Source organism: Nyctereutes procyonoides, unplaced genomic scaffold (assembly GCF_905146905.1).
Source record: "Nyctereutes procyonoides isolate TBG_1078 unplaced genomic scaffold, NYPRO_anot_genome, whole genome shotgun sequence".
NCBI classification, from domain to species: domain Eukaryota; kingdom Metazoa; phylum Chordata; class Mammalia; order Carnivora; family Canidae; genus Nyctereutes; species Nyctereutes procyonoides.
The window spans coordinates 15624132-15643766 of NW_026575141.1; the positions used below are offsets into that span (position 1 = coordinate 15624132).

At 35.5% G+C, this 19635-nt stretch overlaps 1 protein-coding gene across 4 annotated transcripts in view; it reads left to right on the forward strand.

Moving 5' to 3' along the window:
- ANKIB1 (ankyrin repeat and IBR domain containing 1) overlaps positions 1–19635 on the forward strand; it is a 132947-nt gene extending 113312 nt beyond the window's left edge. For 3 of the 4 annotated variants that reach the window (XM_055307493.1, XM_055307495.1, XM_055307494.1), the window contains exons 12-20: positions 3614–3748; positions 4730–4816; positions 4903–4969; positions 7297–7442; positions 8444–8622; positions 9449–9500; positions 14322–14436; positions 15956–16089; positions 16454–19635. In XM_055307493.1, coding sequence (XP_055163468.1) covers positions 3614–3748; positions 4730–4816; positions 4903–4969; positions 7297–7442; positions 8444–8622; positions 9449–9500; positions 14322–14436; positions 15956–16089; positions 16454–17197 — 1659 coding nt within the window. In that variant the 3' untranslated portion in view covers positions 17198–19635. The remainder of the gene's footprint in view (positions 1–3613; positions 3749–4729; positions 4817–4902; positions 4970–7296; positions 7443–8443; positions 8623–9448; positions 9501–14321; positions 14437–15955; positions 16090–16453) is intronic. The other variant, XM_055307496.1, reaches the window with a different exon arrangement.

Genomic DNA, 19635 nt, shown 5'->3' on the forward strand with positions numbered 1-19635 from the left:
GTTAGAATCTTAATAGGACTGTTAGTCGAAAGAAGAAACAACCATAAAACTGTTACTGGGTTTCAGATGGATTCCAGAAGATTACATTCTATATTCTTTGTTGAATAATGTAAGTATTATTTCATACTACTACATTTTACACTCATAATGAATGTTAAAAATAGATTCAGGATTCAGTGGTATTTTGCCTGAAGGTGAGAAATGCCTGAAACATTCCCTGCTAATCTCTCCTAGTGAAGATCCTAAAATCTTACCTGCTAAGAAACACCTCCCTCCCCACCCCTGCCCAGTGAGGATCCTAAGAGAGTTTTGTCTATATATAAATAATAATATGAAATGGTAAAGTGCTATTTAAATGAGATATCTTACAAGGCTGGCTTTCAAGCACACAGCTTAGATTCAAGACCCAAGTCAGGCCCCAGGCAATTCCCCTAAATCTTGTTGTCTATGTATATGTGGCTATATAATAAAAGTGCCCAAAGCAGTGGACAGACTTTAGGTCTCCTAATAAAATCATCAGTTAAATAAGTAATTCGTTCATTACTGTATTGAAAATGCCAACAAAGATCTTGACCGAAACATAATTAATATAAATAATTACTTTTGGAAGGCTATCCTCCTGACTTAGTTGCATAGAAGGAAACTGCCATCTTTAAAACAAATATTCTGGAATTAGGTTAATAAGTATCTTATTAATCCATGCCTACATTCATGAACATTTTTGTTTTAAAATTGTAATGATATTCCAGTTTTTTTCTTTTTCACTGGAAGTTCCATGTATATAAAAAATAATTACTTAAAATTGAGAGAACAATGCAACTTTTAATTTGCAATGTGAAAGAAAACCAAATAGTTACGATTCCAATAACATATCAATATCTTCTAAGTATTACTTGATTTGTAATGTTAAAACTAATGATCATTATCATTATTACGTAAAAGAAAGCACTTACCAGATCATTTTTATAAGCCTATTATTATAAAGTTAACATGAATGGATTAGCTTAGTGAAGCAGTAATAATGATTTCCTAAGAGGTAAAAAGAAAAATGTGGTACAGTGTTCTGAGCAAAATATCAGAGGTACTTATTAGTTCAGCTGATCATGCCAAAAATACTTCATTTGTGATCTTATCCCCAACATTCATTATTAGGTTTTTCTTGGAAACTCTAATATAGACCAGATAGATGTGTAAAGAAATACAAGTTGACCATAAAAATCAGCTGTTGGACTACTAATAAAGAAGCAAGGTCCAATTATCCAATTACCTTTATTTCCTTCAAAGCACCTGCCAGTAGTAAGCAGTTGATAAATATGTATTGAGTGAGTAAATATTTTCATGAATTCATCAGGCTGATGATTTAAGATAATTGTCTTAAACAGATTTTGCTGAAGCGTCTGTTGCATTTAAAAGAAACGTTTAGGGAGCTCAGTGGTTGAGCATCTGCCTTTGGCTCAGGATGCATGGTCCCTTGACAAGATTATAAAAATTAAGAGAAAACTATCGATCAATCTTACTTATGAACAGCAATGCATAAGTCCTAAATAAGATATAAGGGGGAGAAAAAAACCCACAGATCTTAGCAAATATAATCCAGCAGAACACATTAAAAGACTGATTGTCAATTATATCTCAATTTTTTAAAAAAAATTTAATTTCAAGTAATTGGCATGTGTTTATTTCAGGAATACAAGAATGGTTCAGTTTTTAAAAAGCTGTTGCTGTACCTCATCTTATTAGTAGATCCAAAGAGAAGAACCATATGTATGTTCTATAGTTGCTAAAAAGGCAGTTGACAAAAAATTAACAACTATTCTTTATTAAGACACTCAAAGAAATAGTAATAGATGGACTCTTCCCTAGAATGATAAAAATAAATCTAGTTCAGTTCAGAAGTTAGCATATTTAGTGAGAAAACTAGAGGTGCTCTCACTAAAATCAAGAACAAGATAAGGGGGTGCCTGGGTGGCTCAGTCAGTTAAGTGTCTGCCTTGGCTCTGGTCATAATCCCAGGGTCCTAGGATCAAGCCCCATATCAGGCTCCCTGCTCAGTGGGGGAATTTGCTTCTCCCTCTCCCACTCCTTCTCCCCCTGCTCATGCACTCTCTTTCAAATAAATAAATAAAAATCTAAAAAAAAAAAAAAAAGAACAAGATAAGGATACGCTCCATCACAAGTATTATTAACAATGGACTGGAGATACCAGTCAACATATTTAGACAATAGGAAGAAATTAAAGATGTAAAAATTAGAAATGAAGTGCTAATTTTTTTTATTTTTTTATTTTTATTTTTATTTTTTTTTTTTGCAGATAGCATGATTATATACCTAGAAAACTGGTATTTTAAATGGATTTAAAAACTAACAACAAAATTCAGTTAATTAGCAGAGTACAAAGTTAATATGCAGAAAGCAATACACTTCATTTGTACCAAAAACATACAGACAGAATATGTACTGAAAGAGAAGATCTCATTTATCTGGAAAGAAACTAAAGAAATGTACAAAACTTATATGAAGAAAATTTTAAGACTCCTATCTGTAGAACACAAAAGATGACAAAGAAAGATAAAGTCTTTGGATAGAAAGGTTCCAACAAAAATACCAGCAGGTTTTGTTTCTGCGTCTAGATAAGTCAATTCAAAAGTTCACATGGAAAAACAAAGCAATAGCTAGGAAAACTCAAAAATAACTAGCCTTGTCAAATAGTAAATCTATTGTAAAGGCTCAGTAATTAAAACACCATGGTGCTAGCACATGAATTTAGAGATTAATGAAACATAAGAGAAAGCCCAAAATATTGGCCTAAATAATTGGGAATGTAGTGTATGATAAAGGAGGGTCTCCAGGAATGGAGAAACATGGACTGTTCAATAAATAGGATTGAGACAACTGGGCAGCTGTGTGGAATAAAATAAAGTTGAATTCATACTGTGTATTATATATCCAGATAAATTCTGAACAGCTCAAACATTTAAATATTTAAAAACCAAACATAAAAGTACAAGAAAACAGACTTCAAATGGGAAGATCCCTCTGACCCAAAATCCATAAACATTAAAAAAAGGATGTATTTTCATACCATAATGCTCATATTTTTGGCATTATCTGCTTGGAGCAAAGTGCAGTTTCCTTAAAAATAAGAAACAGGTTTTATGTCAGTCTTTCTACTTAGAAACCTTTTAAATTATTCCTAGTTTCAAAACCAGTTTGTCAAAGTCATTAGAAAAACTGCTGAAGACTAATAAAGCGTTATACACCACAGTTAAAATTACCATGCACTTGAAAAACAAAACATTGTCAGTATCTGCCTTAATTATTGGGGAAAAAATATCTTATTGATGTTTTTAAAGATTCCTTTATATTCATAATATTATGACTTACATTTTAATTTATCCTTATAAGCAGTCATTGTAAACTACCCCCACATCTTTCCATAGCTCAGATAAGGTCTTCTCCAGAGGAAACATTTAAAAAGGCAGCATGTTTTTAAGATTTGTTCCTGGTCACACAGGCAGAATTGCTTGATCTCTACAAAGTAGTTGACTATAAATCAGAAAGTAATTTGCATGTTGACACAAGGCGATGTTTGCACATATGTTTTCTTTTGAAGTGCAAGTATGACTTTTGCTGGATTTGCCTAGAAGAATGGAAAAAGCATAGTTCTTCCACAGGAGGTTATTACAGATGTACTCGCTATGAAGTCATTCAGCATGTGGAGGAGCAGTCCAAGGAAATGACTGTGGAGGTAAAGAGAACTGTTGAAATCAAGGCCTCTGGCTAAGCCACTTAATACCCTTTGGAGTATTTTGCATTTCTTCTTTCCCTGTCTTTGTTGTAATGAGCCATTAAATTGAATACACTTTATTTTTTTCCTTTTCCCTAGATTGAATATACTTTAGAGCAGCCTTTAATTTAAATAAAATAGGCCTATCAACTTGAGAGCTTTTTTTTTTATTTTCTCTTTTTTATTTTGTTAAAGATAAGAAAAGTCTTACATATCCCTGTCTCTGTAATGACTTTAAAACAATTTTAACATAATAACAATATGGTATTAGGTTATAGCATTTAATAAGTCTCTTAGTCTGTTTGGCTGCCATAACAAAATACTGAGTAGCTTAAACAACAGAAAGGTATGTCTCACAGTTCTGGAGCCTAGAAGTCCAAGACCAAAATTACTGCCAATTCAGTTTCTGGTGATGACTCTTCCTGACTTACAGAGGGCTGGCTGTCTTTTTTGCTCCATCCTCACATAGAAGAGAGAGAGCTCTGGTGTCTCTTCCTTTCTTTATAAGAGCAATAATTCTACCGGATTAGGGCCTCACCCTAATGACTTTATTTAACCTTTCTCACCTCACAGGCTCTGTTTTCAAAGCCAGTCATTCACATTGGGGGTTAAGGCTTCAACATGAATTTTGGGGAGATATAATTCAGTCCATAGTAATAAGCAATATAATAAAATATCAAAGATCTGATAAATGTAGGTCTTGAGAGGCATCTTTGCCTTACGCTCTGGGATCATAGATTCAGTGGCTTATCACAAAGAGTACAAATCCAAGACTTTGTCGTGGTAGCCTTAAAAATGTACTGTTGTTTTTTTTTTCTCAAAATAACCAAATTGTATACACAGCTTCCTATTACTAATAAAAATTTTCAATGACAAAATGTCCCTAATTGTAATAGCTAGTATTTTATTTATAGAAGTCATTTATGGACTTTTGTTTCCTAGGCTGAGAAAAAACACAAACGATTTCAGGAACTTGACAGATTTATGCACTATTACACAAGATTTAAAAACCATGAGCATAGCTATCAGGTATGTCCCAAATCATTTCAAATGCTCTGAAGTATACTGTTTTGAATAAATAAAATTATATAAATTATTTATTTCTATTCCTTTAGTTAGAACAACGCCTTCTTAAAACAGCCAAAGAAAAGATGGAGCAATTGAGTAGAGCTCTCAAAGAAAGTAAGTTATAAGTGGTATGTGTGATAATTAACATAAAATAGCCTTACATGCTTAAGTCACTTCATTGGTAGGAGGTTAAAACCCTTTGAGGAGCACATTATCTCCACCAGCTCATTCTGGTACTGCTTGGAGTTCTCTGAAGCCCAGAGTGCAGCTTAGCATTTGAGGCCTCTGTAATTAGATTTTCTACCCAGCTTACTTCATATGCTCCTCTTAATGCAGCCTGTACTTTTAGCAGATAAACACCTATCATGGTTTTGCTTACTGTGTGCCATTGCTGATGCTCTGCAATGTCAGAAACAGTGGATGGACCCTAAAAGGCATCCTTGATCCCGTCAAAAGAGCAAGATTCACATGCCACCCAATTGTAGTGTGACTAAATTCCCAAAGATTCTTGAGAAAATTTAGCAGAGTGCCTAGTGGAATGAAAGTCAAATACAGTCTTGGGAGAAATCATTTTACTGGTAAATAATAGACATCAGAGTCCAAAAGCAAAGACATGAGATACGGCTAACTTATGTATCCTAAAGTGGAAATTCAGAAAGAACATTCCTAAAATGGATTGAGTATTGGTTGCATCATTAAAATACAGTATCTTATAGTGACCACACAGAGTATGGGTTCTATGATGTTTGTTTTTTAAAAGTCACATTTTTAAAATAATCATAGCTTATATATGAAAGGTTTTAAGGCAAAATATGCAGTTGTATTTCCTCCAGTTTGTAAAAGTAAGACCCTTTTTATGAGGGTAATTCCCTAATTAAGATAGTAAGCATGAGGGATGCCTGAGTGGCTCAGTGGTTGAGCATCTGTCTTTGGCTCAGATCATGATCCCGGAGTCCTGGGATCAAGTCCTGCATCTGACTCCCCACAGAGAGCCTGCTTCTCCCTCTGCCTATGTTTCTGCCCCTCTCTCTGTGTCTCTCATGAATAAATAAATAAAATCTTTAAGAAAAAAGATAAGAAGCATGAATTAAATAAATTAGGAGAAAAAGTATCAGTAGCAGCTTTGTCTCCTTGTTCATTTTCAGTATTTAGACTTTAGGAATGATATAATTATATCACCATTATCAAACTCTTAACATACTGTCCATAGTAAAAATTAAAAGGAAAAAACCCTCACAAGTTCTACAGTTCTTCAACAGGGATTTTTGTCTTACATCACTGAGCTGTCCCTAATGCTTAGAACTGTACCTGACACATAATAAACATTCAATAAATATCTGTAATCTGTAATGTGAATTACTGCTTCTTTTCTTGGAGGTTCAAGACAGCATAATGAGATGAAAAAGAATTAAATGTTGTAAGGATTAGAAAGGAAGAAACAAAATTTCACATACTTCTCATACATGTATACTGGGGGGGTGCTGTTTGTTTTGTTTTCTTTTTCTTTTTTTACATCTACTTAGTTCAGATCCCTCTGCTAGGGTAGATATTTTGGGGTGGTCTATACATTTGTGTGTGTACATACACATGTAATTTCTTTCCACAAGCCTGCAGAATAAATCTTATTTTCAAAAGTACTTATGAATCTAGATTCTACTCCTTAGTTTCCCTTTTTTGTAGTTAAGAAGAAAGTTAGAATGTTATAATGATACTTGGAGAAGGAAGTCTCAGATATTAAGGTAGTTTCTTCTCTCCCCTTTTCTCAGTCTTCTTCCCTTTCTTTCTCTCCCTGTTATATTTACTAGCATTAGTTATCCAGTTCCCCAGAATGTTGTATCTTTTTTCTAAAATGTTGTTTTTACAGAACCATAATCATAATTAGGTGTTATTGTCTTGTTTTTTGTTTTTTAGCAAACAGCTAAGCAGGGTGTTTATTTTAATTCTTTTTTTTTAAGTTTATTATTTTTTGTAATCTTTATACCCAGCATGGGGCTCAAAGTTATGACCTTAAGATCAAGAGTCATATACTCTTCTGACTGAGCCAGTCAGGCACCCCCATTTGTTTTAATTTTTAGTCGGCAAAGTTTCACTAGAGATACCTGAAAAACATAATAAAGAAGAGATGATCTAAAGCTAGATTTGTTTAACAAACAGGTTGAGAACAGAATGCAGAATCAGTATATGCATTCCTTCATGATTGCCATCAGTGCTCTTGGGCAGCTGCAGTGTACACTTTATTTATAGATGCCTACAAGCCACACATAAGTGTTTTGTGTAGGTTTTTGGTCTAGTTCAAATAAGTATTACCATACAGTTACTTCAAGCAGTTTCTAAATAGAGAGCCTTTTTTGTTTGTTTGAGAGAACTCAGTTGTTTAATTAATTTATGACAGCATATTTGCAGAAGTTTTTTTTTTTCACTCTGCCTGATTTACTTTATAGCTGAAGGAGGCTGTCCAGATACTACTTTCATTGAAGATGCAGTTCATGTGCTCTTAAAAACTCGACGCATTCTCAAGTGTTCTTATCCATATGGATTTTTCTTAGAACCTAAAAGCACAAAGAAAGAAATTTTTGAACTCATGCAAGTAAGATATCTTTTTAAATTAAATTTAAATGCAATTACTATAAAAAAACAGATTTTGTCCTTTTTCAACCACTTAACTACGTTTTATCTTATTTGGGTGTGACTAGTAGAAAATTTTATTTTCATGTTTACAGTGATTTTTAAAGAAAGGAAAAGTTACTAGTAATAAACTGAAATTTTTTTATAATTAAATTCACCACAGTAAATCTAAGTGAGTTCTGTGCTATGCAAACATTTCCTACCACATTTATTTATTTATCCTAAACTGGCTGATGTTGAAATCTAGCCTATTTCTGATTATGTAACTAGAAACTTTATCTTCAAAGATGAAACAAAACACATTACATACTAGATGGGAAAGTTACTGTGTGCCAGTTTATTTTAAAAGTACAAGTGAAAAAGTTAGAATATCTAAAAAAACAGAACACCAAAGCCAACTGATCACTATAGCTAACCAACTTCATTATACATTCTTTTTTTTTAATACACCAAACTTTCTTCTCTTGCCACAATTTTCATGCCACTCCTTTGAACTGCCCTCTAGTAATCTATATCCCACATTTCTTTAAGAGGTGCTCAGTATTAATTTTTTCCATGAAACCTTTCAGACCTAAGCCTAGATCACAGAGATCTTGCCTTGCCTCAGATTCCTTCACCGTTTCCATGTAGTTTTCACTACATGTCATGTATTTGCATGTACAGTGCCTTGAAATCTACTCAGTTTTTTTTCACATAGACAAATTATAAATTCCCTATAGAGATCTAGGATACTCACTATGTCTTTGTACTGACTACATTGTTATAAATGACTTTCAGATGAGTACTATTTTCCTCAAATGCACAAAATAGAAGTATATGTTAAATAAGTTATTTTATAATTTGTATTAATTTTGGAATTCAAAAGAGTTAGATTTAACTGAGAAACCAAATAGATAATGAATTTGCTATTGACTAACTTATTCAGCCTATAATCCTTTTTCTCTCTCTCTCTTATTACCATAGACAGACCTAGAAATGGTCACTGAAGACCTTGCCCAAAAAGTCAATAGGCCTTATCTTCGCACACCCCGCCACAAGATCATCAAGGCAGCATGCCTCGTACAGCAGAAGAGACAAGAATTCCTGGCTTCTGTGGCTCGGGGAGTTGCCCCTGCAGACTCACCAGAAGCTCCAAGGCGCAGGTAAAAAGGATGTATGCTGTGGAAATCATCCAGCTCCAGCCACAAATGCCACCAGGTTTATTTTCTCTCTAACTGGTGCTCATATTCCTGGAAGTTATTTATACCTAAAAGAGAGCTGATAAAATCATGTTAATTTCTTTTTGGTGATTTTTTCCCCCGGTACTATTTCTATTTCTCTTATTTTTTGTTTGTCATTGTGTAGTTTCTTGGACTAAATTAAGCCAGGTAAAGTTCACACTTCAGTGAACTCATAATTCAGAGTATTCTAATGCATCACTTCAAATATGTAGTGATATGATAGTCCTAAACATCGTAGAATGTTGAATTTGGAAGCCTTGCCAACTTGTTAGGGTCTTATTTATATTTTTATGTAAGAGGTTATGAAGAAATTAGAAATCTGATATTAATAAAGTTATTTAAGTGATTCATATTCATCCATTAAAGAACAGTTGAGTTTTGGTTGTTTATTTCAGATACTTATACTGTTACTGCCATTATAAATTGAAGTGTATTTTCTTATTCATAATAATTATAGCCATTAGAATTTCTTTGACCCTATTTTTTATTACATAAACACTTACAAAAATAGGAATCATCAAATACTGTTATAGTGATGATTTATATTTTTCCACTATTTTACATGAGCATAAAGCAGTTTAGAAGTTGAAAGGATTGAAGTATCATTTTCATTGTATTCAGTAGTTAATCTACTTCAGTTAAGCAAGTTCTAAGCAAAGGAATTAAAAGTAATGTTCATTGGGTGAGGGTCTGATTGTACTTTGTAATGCTGATAATAAATCAAATGGTATGTCTAATTTCTTTGTAGCTTTGCTGGTGGAACATGGGATTGGGAATATTTAGGATTCACATCACCTGAGGTAATTGTTTTGCTAGGGGCAGGGGGTGTTTTGTTTTTTAATTATATTTTTCCATCAAGAAATCCTGCTTGCATTTCTACCCTTTTTCTATTCTAAATCCTACTGAGATTGTCAGCAGTGTTTTCTCTTTCTTATTATATAATAAAAATGCCTCAGCAGAGCCTACCTTTAGCTACTTGTGGTATTGGACTATCATCACATTATTAAATGCATCCCCCTTTTTATTTTTTAATTACTGAGCAGTCAGAATTAAGGCAACTTATAGGATATATTTTAGAACATATTTTCAAATTGGTTAAGAGATACAAATTTTATGTATCAGAAATGTATTTTTTGTGGTAATATTGTTCAGTCTGAATCTATGAAAAACCTGCACAATGTTTTTTTAAAGTTATCAACAACCTGATTGAATTGATTTGTAATCAGTTTCTAAGGTGGAAATTTGACATTGATAATATTTATGCAGAAAGAAATGCTTTGCTTAGTTGCTATGTTTCTCTTTAAGATTTTCAACCTCGGGATCCCTGGGTGGCGCAGCGGTTTGGCGCCTGCCTTTGGCCCAGGGCGCGATCCGGGAGACCCTGGATCGAATCCCACGTCGGGCTCCCGGTGCATGGAGCCTGCTTCTCCCTCTGCCAGTGTCTCTGCCTCTCTCTCTCTCTCTCTCTCTGTGACTATCATAAATAAATGTAAAAAAAATAAAAAATAAAATTAAAAAAAAAAAAAGATTTTCAACCTCTTCTGAATTTTTTGGTTGTTGTTACTGGTGGATTTTAAAATACAAAGAGTCTAAAATACTAACATTGCAAATAGCAATTACTACGAATAAAAATAAGATAGAGTGAAAATCTTTTTTTTTTTTAGAGTGAAAATCTTAATCACATTGCTATTTTCTGAGATTTAAATTGCCACTGTCACTGTTGAGTCTGATTTTAAATGGTTTTAGCAGTTCACTCTACTTCTGTCTCTCCTTCCTTATTCTTTAAAACAGTATATATATGATGTTTATATTATAATAACCTTTTAACTTAGTTCTTAGAAGAGAGCAGGACAAATAGTGAAACCTTTGTTTATTGTTTAGCCTGTTGGTTTACCTACAACTAAAAGAGAATGAAATCAGTTATCCAGAAATGACTGTGGCTTATTTATTTTTTTTTTTATTTTTTTTTTTTTTACAGGGAGGTGGTGGTTCTTTTTTTTTTTATTTATTTATGATAGGCACACAGTGAGAGAGAGAGAGAGAGAGGCAGGGACACAGGCAGAGGGAGAAGCAGGCTCCATGCACCGGGAGCCCGACGTGGGATTCGATCCCGGGTCTCCAGGATCGCGCCCTGGGCCAAAGGCAGGCGTCAAACCGCTGCGCCACCCAGGGATCCCAGACTGTGGCTTATTTAAATCAGATATGTTATGTTTTCAACTGCTGAGGATACTTGCAATCACCTTATGGCCTTTGTATTGGTAGATATATATCCAAGAAAATATATAATTTGACTTGAGAAAACAATCCATGCTTTGAGCTCTGATAAGGAAAATTTTAAATTCATTTAAATTGCAAAAATAATTTAATGTATTAATGAAATTTCTATTGTAAAACAAATTATGAACCTTCTCTTTACCTGATCCTATGCTTATTATTCTAATTACAGCTTTGAGGATAGTATGGAAAATATCCACCTAAAAAATGAATAAACAAGCTTCAATTATCAAAAAAAAAAAAAGAGTACTAAAGATTTCAGTACTTCAAGGTAGAAACACAGTTTAGCTTTATTTGAACCAAAATAAAACCTTTATCAGTGTACTCATAGTCATGTGTGTATCAAAGTCTTTGGTACATTGAAACACCAAGCTTTTATGTAAACCTTATTGCAAGTCTAAAGATTTACCATATAGGGGCAGCCCGGGTGGCTTGGTGGTTTAGCATCTGCCTTCGGCTCAGGGTGTGATCCTGGAGATCAAGTCCCACATCAGGCTCCCTGCATGGAGCCTGCTTCTCCTTCTGCCTGTGTTTCTGCCTCTGTCTCGTGTGTGTGTGTGTGTGTGTGTGTGTGTGTGTGTGTGTCTCATGAATAAATAAATAAAATCTTTAAAAAAAAAATAAAGATTTACCATATAGTGTAAAACTAAAATTCTGCATGCCTGTGACTAACAAGTAACTGCCAAAATAATATCTTGAAAAATTAGCTCTGTGCCTTCATATATACTCTGAAAAAAAAAATGTTACCAAACTCCAATAGACTTTTAGGTTATTTTTTTTTTTATTTTTTATTTATTTATGATAGGCACACAGTGAGAGAGAGAGAGGCAGAGACACAGGCAGAGGGAGAAGCAGGCTCCATACACCGGGAGCCCGACGTGGGATTCAATCCCCGGTCTCCAGGATCGCGCCCTGGGCCAAAGGCAGGCGCTAAACCGCTGCGCCACCCAGGGATCCCCGACTTTTAGGTTAAATTTATATTTTTTCAGTAAAGTTAATTCCATCCTACTCTTTTTTTAATTAAATTGAATGGCTCAGTGACAATCATAAGTATTTTGTACCACTTTAAAGGCAGTGGAGCCCAGAGGAAAGAGCATAGCGTTAAAGTCTGAGGGATCCTGAATTCAAGGTCTAGCTTGATAACTATTAGATTTTAGACTATGTTCTTCCTTAAATTTTCTCTTTAAAATGTGGGTGGCACTATCTACTTCGTGGAAATTTGGAAGAATTAAAGCTTCCCTTTAAGCTATTGATGAATTTGGTGCTCAACAAAATGCTTCTGGCAGCTTTTTCGCCAATAAATCTCAAAATTTCTCAATCTTCTCTGTAACCTTAACACTCTTGAATCATTTGGAGTGTCCCAAGCCTTTTTCATATGCTTTGTTTAGAATATAGGAATTCTGGGGCACCTGGGTAGTGTAGTCAGGTGGCTGTCCCACTCTTGGTGTCAGCTCAGGTCATCATCTCAGGGCTATGGGATCAAACCCCGCATGTGGCTCTGTACTCAGCATGGAGTCTGGTTAGGATTTTCTCTCCTTCTTCCATTGCCCTTCCCCACCATGCTTGTGCGTGCTTTCTCTCTCTCTCTCTCTCTCTCTCTCTCTCTCTCTCTCTCTCTCAAATAAATCTTTTTTTTTAATCTAGGAATTCTTAGAAATTTTCAGCTAAGTTTAATTTTATGGGATCAATTTTTTAAGCCTATTGCATTGTGAGAGAATGCCATTCAGTTTTCTGTCAGAATAATTATAAATAAATCAAGTTTCTTTTATTATTGTTGTTTTTAAGCCAAATTTTAATTTTCTTAAGTTGGGAATGTGTATACTGTATGGTTAGTAATAATAGTTCATTTAATTCAGAATAACTTTTTTGTGCCATCATTAAGTTTACAAAGTAAACAAATTCTCCTTAAATATAAACCTTGAGGGTACCTGGGTGACTCAGTTGGTTAAGCCTCTGACTCTTGGATTCCACGCAGGTCATGATCTTGGGGTCATGAGATCAAGCCCCACATCAGGCTCTATGCTCAGCACAGTCAGCTTGAGATTCTCTCTCCCTCTCCTCTGCCCCAACCCTGCTCACATGCTCTCTCTCTCTAAAAAACTAAAACCTTTAAGTAAATAAACACTAAACTGAAATAAAGTTTTTCATTCCATCTTTGTCTAAGAAATGTGGCGGTCCTTAGTGGTCCAGTGAGCCATGATGATACATAATAGTCATCCAGTTAGGGATCATGGGCTTCCAGAAAAAGAGGAAATCATACCCCAGCTCAGCAGGAAAGTTTAAAGAACCTAAATAATATCTCCAAGAACCTGTAGTATCTTTCTTGTTTTCTAACCTAGTAGGATGTCTCCTACTTCTTAGTAGAGACCACTGCTTGTTCACATAAATGGAGTTTAAATAAATTTAACTTGAATGGTATGATGTGAAAATTTTATTCGTGAGGTAAAACCTCTCTTCATTGAGTGGTACTTTCACAATATAAGCATATTGAATATCCTAGGAAAACCAGGATGATCATAAACCTGAGTATCTTAGCATTTATTACTCAAAGGTTTTATAATGGCTCTCAAAAATAACCTATTTATGCTGATGTCATGCACACTAACTGGCCTCTTTTCTGGTCTCTTCTGTCACTAAAACCCCGAAAAGTATGTTTGTACCAAAATAATAGCAGAGAGCCAAAGGTTCTGCCTCTGCCCTAATCTGTGATCTTCCCATATAGTAAATAGAAAACACATCCCCCTGCCCATGTTATAGATAACCCCACATATTAGCTAATATAAGAAGGAAGCCAAGTAACATTGTATTTTAAAGCTGACATCACATTTTTCTTTTAATTTAATCATTTAACTTGTGAGTATGGTATGTAGTTACCCCAAGGAATATAAAATCTAATAGACTGACAGTGTATGTTCTTCATTTTTTTTCTTTCCAGTGCACATATCACAGTTACTTTTAAAAACAAAACCTCCAAGAACCTAACTTATATTACTAAAGACCATAACTTATATTAGTAAAATCATTATGGTATTAGTTATAACAGTATGTAACAAGACCCAGGCACATGAAATAAGGCTCAGTTATGACCTAGCATTGGAGCTTGCAAGTATTTGCTCTTTATCCAGGCAACTGAAATGACTGTTTAAAATTTTTCTTTTTCCATTTTACCTTATCTGTTTCCTTGGCACGGCAAAACCTGAAATTTCTTTTGTTAAAGCCAAGTGATTTTATAATATGTATATAAAATCACACATTTTTTCCCTGGGGGAAAAAAGTGTATTGTTTGTTTTATTTGCATAAAAACAATTGCATGCTCTCCTGTATTTTATAACCTTTGGTTTATGCAGGAATATGCTGAATTTCAGTATCGGAGGAGGCACAGACAGCAGCGCCGTCGAGGAGATGTGCACAGTCTGCTTGGTAATCCTCCAGACCCTGATGAGCCAAGCGAAAGCACTTTAGGTAAGCTGTGGAGTTGGTTACGTTTTAGTCTCTTGTTTCTCTTGAACTTATTCTTAAAACTGGCTAATCTAAATGTTGGTGAAATAGGGATGCCTGGGTGGCTTAGCGGTTGGGCGTCTGCCTTTGGCTCAGGGCGTGATCCTGGAGTTCCGAGATCAGGTCCCACCCCGGGCTCTCTGCATGGAGCCTGCTTCTCCCTCTTCCTGTGTCTCTGCCTCTCTCTCGCTCTGTGTCTCATTAATAAATAAATAAAATCTTTTTAAAAAATGTTGGTGAAATAGTTTGTAGTGTAGATACTATCAATATGCAGATGCCTCACATGTCACAGAACACAGGAAACCAGAGATGAAGAACATAGGCTGTGGAGTCAGCCATACCTGGATTCGTGTCGCCATCTTTGCTGTGGATCGGTGTGAAACTTTAGTCAAGTTCACATAACCTCTTCAAGCTTCAGTCTCCTCATTCCAAAGAAGCATTTGTAACAGAGCCACTTTGTGGGCTTTCTGTGAACATTAAGTGAAAGAATGAGTGTAAAACCCTTAAGCACTAGTAGCACATAGTGAGCACTCAACAAAGTGTAGCTCTTGATCACTGTTACTATGGTCATAGAATATTTTTCTCCTAGCCTCCATTCTTCTCTAGACATTCTTTAAAAGAGAAAATTCCTGGTATTAGAGATAAATTATTTTATCAACTTTTAAATGTTAAACTGTTAATGGAAAATCTTTAAACTATGTCAGCAGATCATCTTTAATTAATTGGGATCAAAGAGCCTAAATATTTGTTCCTCAGGCTATTGTAATCCCAAAATTCTTTAGTTTTGAAAACTCTGAAAATGAATATACCTTTATTTGTTACTGCTTAAGGAAAAAAGAAGGAATGGGTGGTAGCACTTGCATTTATGAATAGAACCATATTTAGTGCAAGCAAGAACATAAAGAACAATCGTGGGGGATCCCTGGGTGGCTCAGCGGTTTAGCACCTGCCTTTGGCTCAGGGCGCAATCCTGGAGTCCTGGGATCGAGTCCCGCGTCGGGCTCCCGGCATGGAGCCTGCTTCTCCCTCTGCCTATGTCTCTGCCTCTCTCTCTCTCTCTCTCTCTCTCTCTCTCTATGTCTATCATGAACAAATAAATAAACCTTTAAAAAAAAAAAAAAGAACAATCGTGTGTTTGAAGTAGTGGTATTAGATATCTTTTTTTTTTTTTTTTTTTTTTTTTTTTTTAGTTAAGGCAAGCTAGTTAGAGCCCCCCTTTGGAGCCCAGTAAAGCTCCAGAACTCATGACCCTGAGATCAAGATCTGAGCTGAGATCAAGAATCAGACGCCTAACTGACTCGACCACCCAGGCACCGCAGTATTAAATATATTTTGATGAGACAAATATGGAGGAGAAATCTCTGAAAGATTAAGTAAACGCAGGTTTTCAATAGCACTGAAAGAGAAATTGTTAACCAAAATAAAAAGATGGGTGAAATGTTGTATGACTGAATTGTCTCAGGTTCCACTTGCTTTAAAACAGACATCCCAGATGGTGGCAGTGGCCGCAGGCCTGGTGCCTCAGTAGTGAGCTCCGCATCTATGAGCGTACTGCACAGCTCGTCCCTGCGTGACTACACCCCTGCCAGTCGCTCTGAAAACCAGGACTCTCTTCAGGTCAGCTTCCTGGACAGCCTCATTGCCCTTGTTGATGTTCCTTCCTTGTTTTCCCTGGCTTCCTTTTTTTTTTTTTTTAACTTTTATTGCTTTCCTTTTTAACCTTTTCATTCTAAAATCTTTGTTTCAAAGATGTAGTTACCAGCAAAGATTCCTAAATTTCAGAGTTCTCTTGAGGAATTTTTTTTCTTTTTATCATAAGCAAGGAGAAAATAAAGTAAGATTTGAGTGGATAAAATAATAATTCTGCATAAATAGAGATAATATTTATGATCTTTGGCAAAAGCATAGTTGGTAAACCTCATTGAGTTAAATCATTTTTCCTTTTAAAATTTTAAAGCTCTTTTACTTTCTGTCACCTCAGGCTCTGAGTTCCTTGGATGAAGACGATCCCAATATACTTCTTGCAATACAGTTATCACTGCAAGAATCCGGGCTGGCCATTGATGAGGAGAATAGAGACTTCCTCAGTAATGAAGCATCCTTAGGAGCAATAGGCACCTCTTTACCTTCCAGGCTAGACTCGGTCCCCAGGAACACAGATAGTCCTCGGGCCGCATTGAGCAGCTCTGAGCTGTTGGAACTTGGTGACAGCCTCATGAGATTAGGAGCAGAAAGTGACCCATTTTCAACTGACACTCTGAATTCACACCCTCTCAGTGAGGGAAGAAGTGAATTCTATCCCTCATCCAGTGACCCTGACTCAGCTGGCCAGGACGCCAACATCAATGACAATCTTCTTGGCAATATCATGGCTTGGTTTCATGACATGAACCCTCAGAGTATTGCCCTGATTCCTCCAGCAGCTACAGAAACCAGTGCAGATTCCCAGCTCCCCTGTGTCAAAGATGAGTTAGAAGGGACGAGGGATGTGGAGCTGGTGCCACCGGAAGAAGATTCAGTGTTTGAAGATGCCGTGGTCAATGAAGGTAGAGGAACCCAAATAGAAGAAGAAAATCCTTTGGAAGAAAATACCCTGGCTGGGGAGGCAGCATCTCCAGCTAGCAGTAGTGGTAATGAGGCAGCCAACAAGGGAGATGGTTCAGATGTTTCAAGTCAGACACCTCAAACCTCAAGTGACTGGCTTGAACAAGTACATTTAGTGTGAACTGCACCCCTCTGGGCTCTAAATGAATCACAGGTACAGATGGTGTTCTAGTGGAGTATGCTTTATAGAGACTTGATCCACTCAATTCCAACTCGATTATAAACCACTGACATTAGGATTAAATACAAAGGAGTTCCCTTGAATGGTAGCTTCATTTCTGATTTTAACCTTTCAGGGAATTTCTTTTATATTTAATGGGATAGCTTTTCCCCTTTTTGCTGACAAAAAAAGAAGAGTAAGAGAAACACAAACGGAATAAGTAGGCCAGATTCCACACTCTGAGAAAATGCAGTCCTCTGTTTAGTCTAAAGTTGGCAATACTTAAATTGAACGAAGTTTAAATTAAAGGCTTACTCCCTAATCTTTGGGTGGTTTTTCCTCTTTTAAAGAAAAGCATTTTCTTCATTTAAGAAGTTATTTTGGACAGAGCTAATACCATTTCATCCCTCTGTCTGTCTGTGCTCTTCCATCACTTCCTTCCTTTCTGTCTGAGCGGTATGAATTGAGGTATCCACGGCTTCTCCTCAGTGCTACATCTACCACAGTGGAGTTTTCATATTTACATGAATCAAAGATTCCTTGTCATGTCTATTACAGTCCACTTGTGCCAAACTGACTCATGCGCTGACTAACAAGGCGTGTAGGCATGCAGTGTCCTAGAGGGCTCCAGAGGAGTCTCAGCCTTCTCTAGAGTTAAAGGTGCCACTTGGTAGCAGTGATATTCCAGAATTTAATGGGGTTTTGTTGCCATGGAGACTGCATTTAAATAAAATGTAGCCTGTAGCTTAAGTTAACTAAACCTAATGCTGCTGTTAAAAACAGTTTATTTTAATATTAAAATACAGTTGATTAGCAACAGCGGTGCTGTATTTTAAGAGACACTTTATTGGAAGTGCAATCATAGTTCTTTGTTTTCACACTTTTACAGTGCATTCTAATTACTAATGGGTGCAATTACTTTTAATGGTAAGTGTTTTATAAAATAGAAAAAAAAAGTGGAGTTTTCATGAGTTATAGTAAATCCCACAATTATTAAAAAATTCAATAAAACATCCTGCGCAACATGTTACCGTGCCTTTGCCTAACTAAATGGATAGTTGCCAGTTAAATAAGTGAGTAATTCAAATTTCAGTGTCTCTTCTGAAGTAACTATGCTATAAATTGCAAAGACCTCCATAAAACCACCCATGGCCTTGCCTTTACAGTAAATATAACAACTAAATGTTCAATCAGTTTGTTTGCCTAAATAGCAAATGCTGACATGTGTTTGTTCTATTGCACAATACTCATTTGCTGTGTGATTACTGTTTAGTGTTGAAAAAAATCAACTTCCTAGTTATCAGTGTCTTACTGTGAAGAAAATACTGGTCTTAGTTGTAATTAAGATACAATGGTACAGTGTGTAATTAAAACTAGAGTAAACTGTTGGAATGGCTGTTTTACTTACATATTATTGAAACTAGCATAAGATAAAATAGATATGCAACACTCCATTTAATGTTTTGCCAGATTCTTATCAGAAATCTACAGATACCAAAATTTCAGTACTGAGTGTGTACAGGCAAGTCCTGGGCTAGGCAAAAGGTTATATTAATATTGATATCCACGTGAGTTGTGATTACGGTTTTTGATTTTTTTTCTCCAAAACCTGCTTTTGAAATTCTCGTCCTTTAAATTCATATGGCTAGGACATTCTATTAGAGTATTTAACATTCCCCCCAGGTTCCCTTAGAATAAACTGTTTGTGAATTGCTCCTATGTCGTGGGTATCAAAGGTCCACATTAGCTTTTATTTCCCCAATTTATCAGAAACATCCCTATTAATCCCCATTAAATTAGTTGGGGAAAATCCTAACTTTGTCTACAGTGTATTACTGTATAATTAAACTGAAACAGTCCATTAAAGGATTTTTTTTACAAGTTTATTTTGGATTAAAAAATATTGACATCAATCAGTTTTTAGACCAAGTTGTAATTTTTCAATAGAGAGAGTCTTTGTATCCCATTGAGGCGTCTTGCAAAGCTGCAATAAGGTGAGAAAGCGTGCTTTGTGTGAAGACAGTGTATGGGATGGGTCCTGGCTCCCTGCACCTTGTGCAGTACCCTTTGTTTCTGTGCCGTTATCTCCTGAGCATGAAAAATGATCATTATTCAATTTGTATTTCCTTGGTACATATTTTAAAAACAACACAGTCATTGACTTTACAATTCAGAAATAAAGTTTGGCAAAGCCTATTTTGTAAACAAGTTAATTTTATAATGTAAAAAAAAAATTACTCTAACCTTGACTTGTTATTTGCACTTTCATAGTCTATACTTGATACATTCCCACTTTATATACAGTAGGATTCTACAAACGTGTAGATGTTTGGCCAAATGAATGCTGTTAATAATATGTAAAATTCTTTGATTAAACATTTATTACTTAAACTACTTCA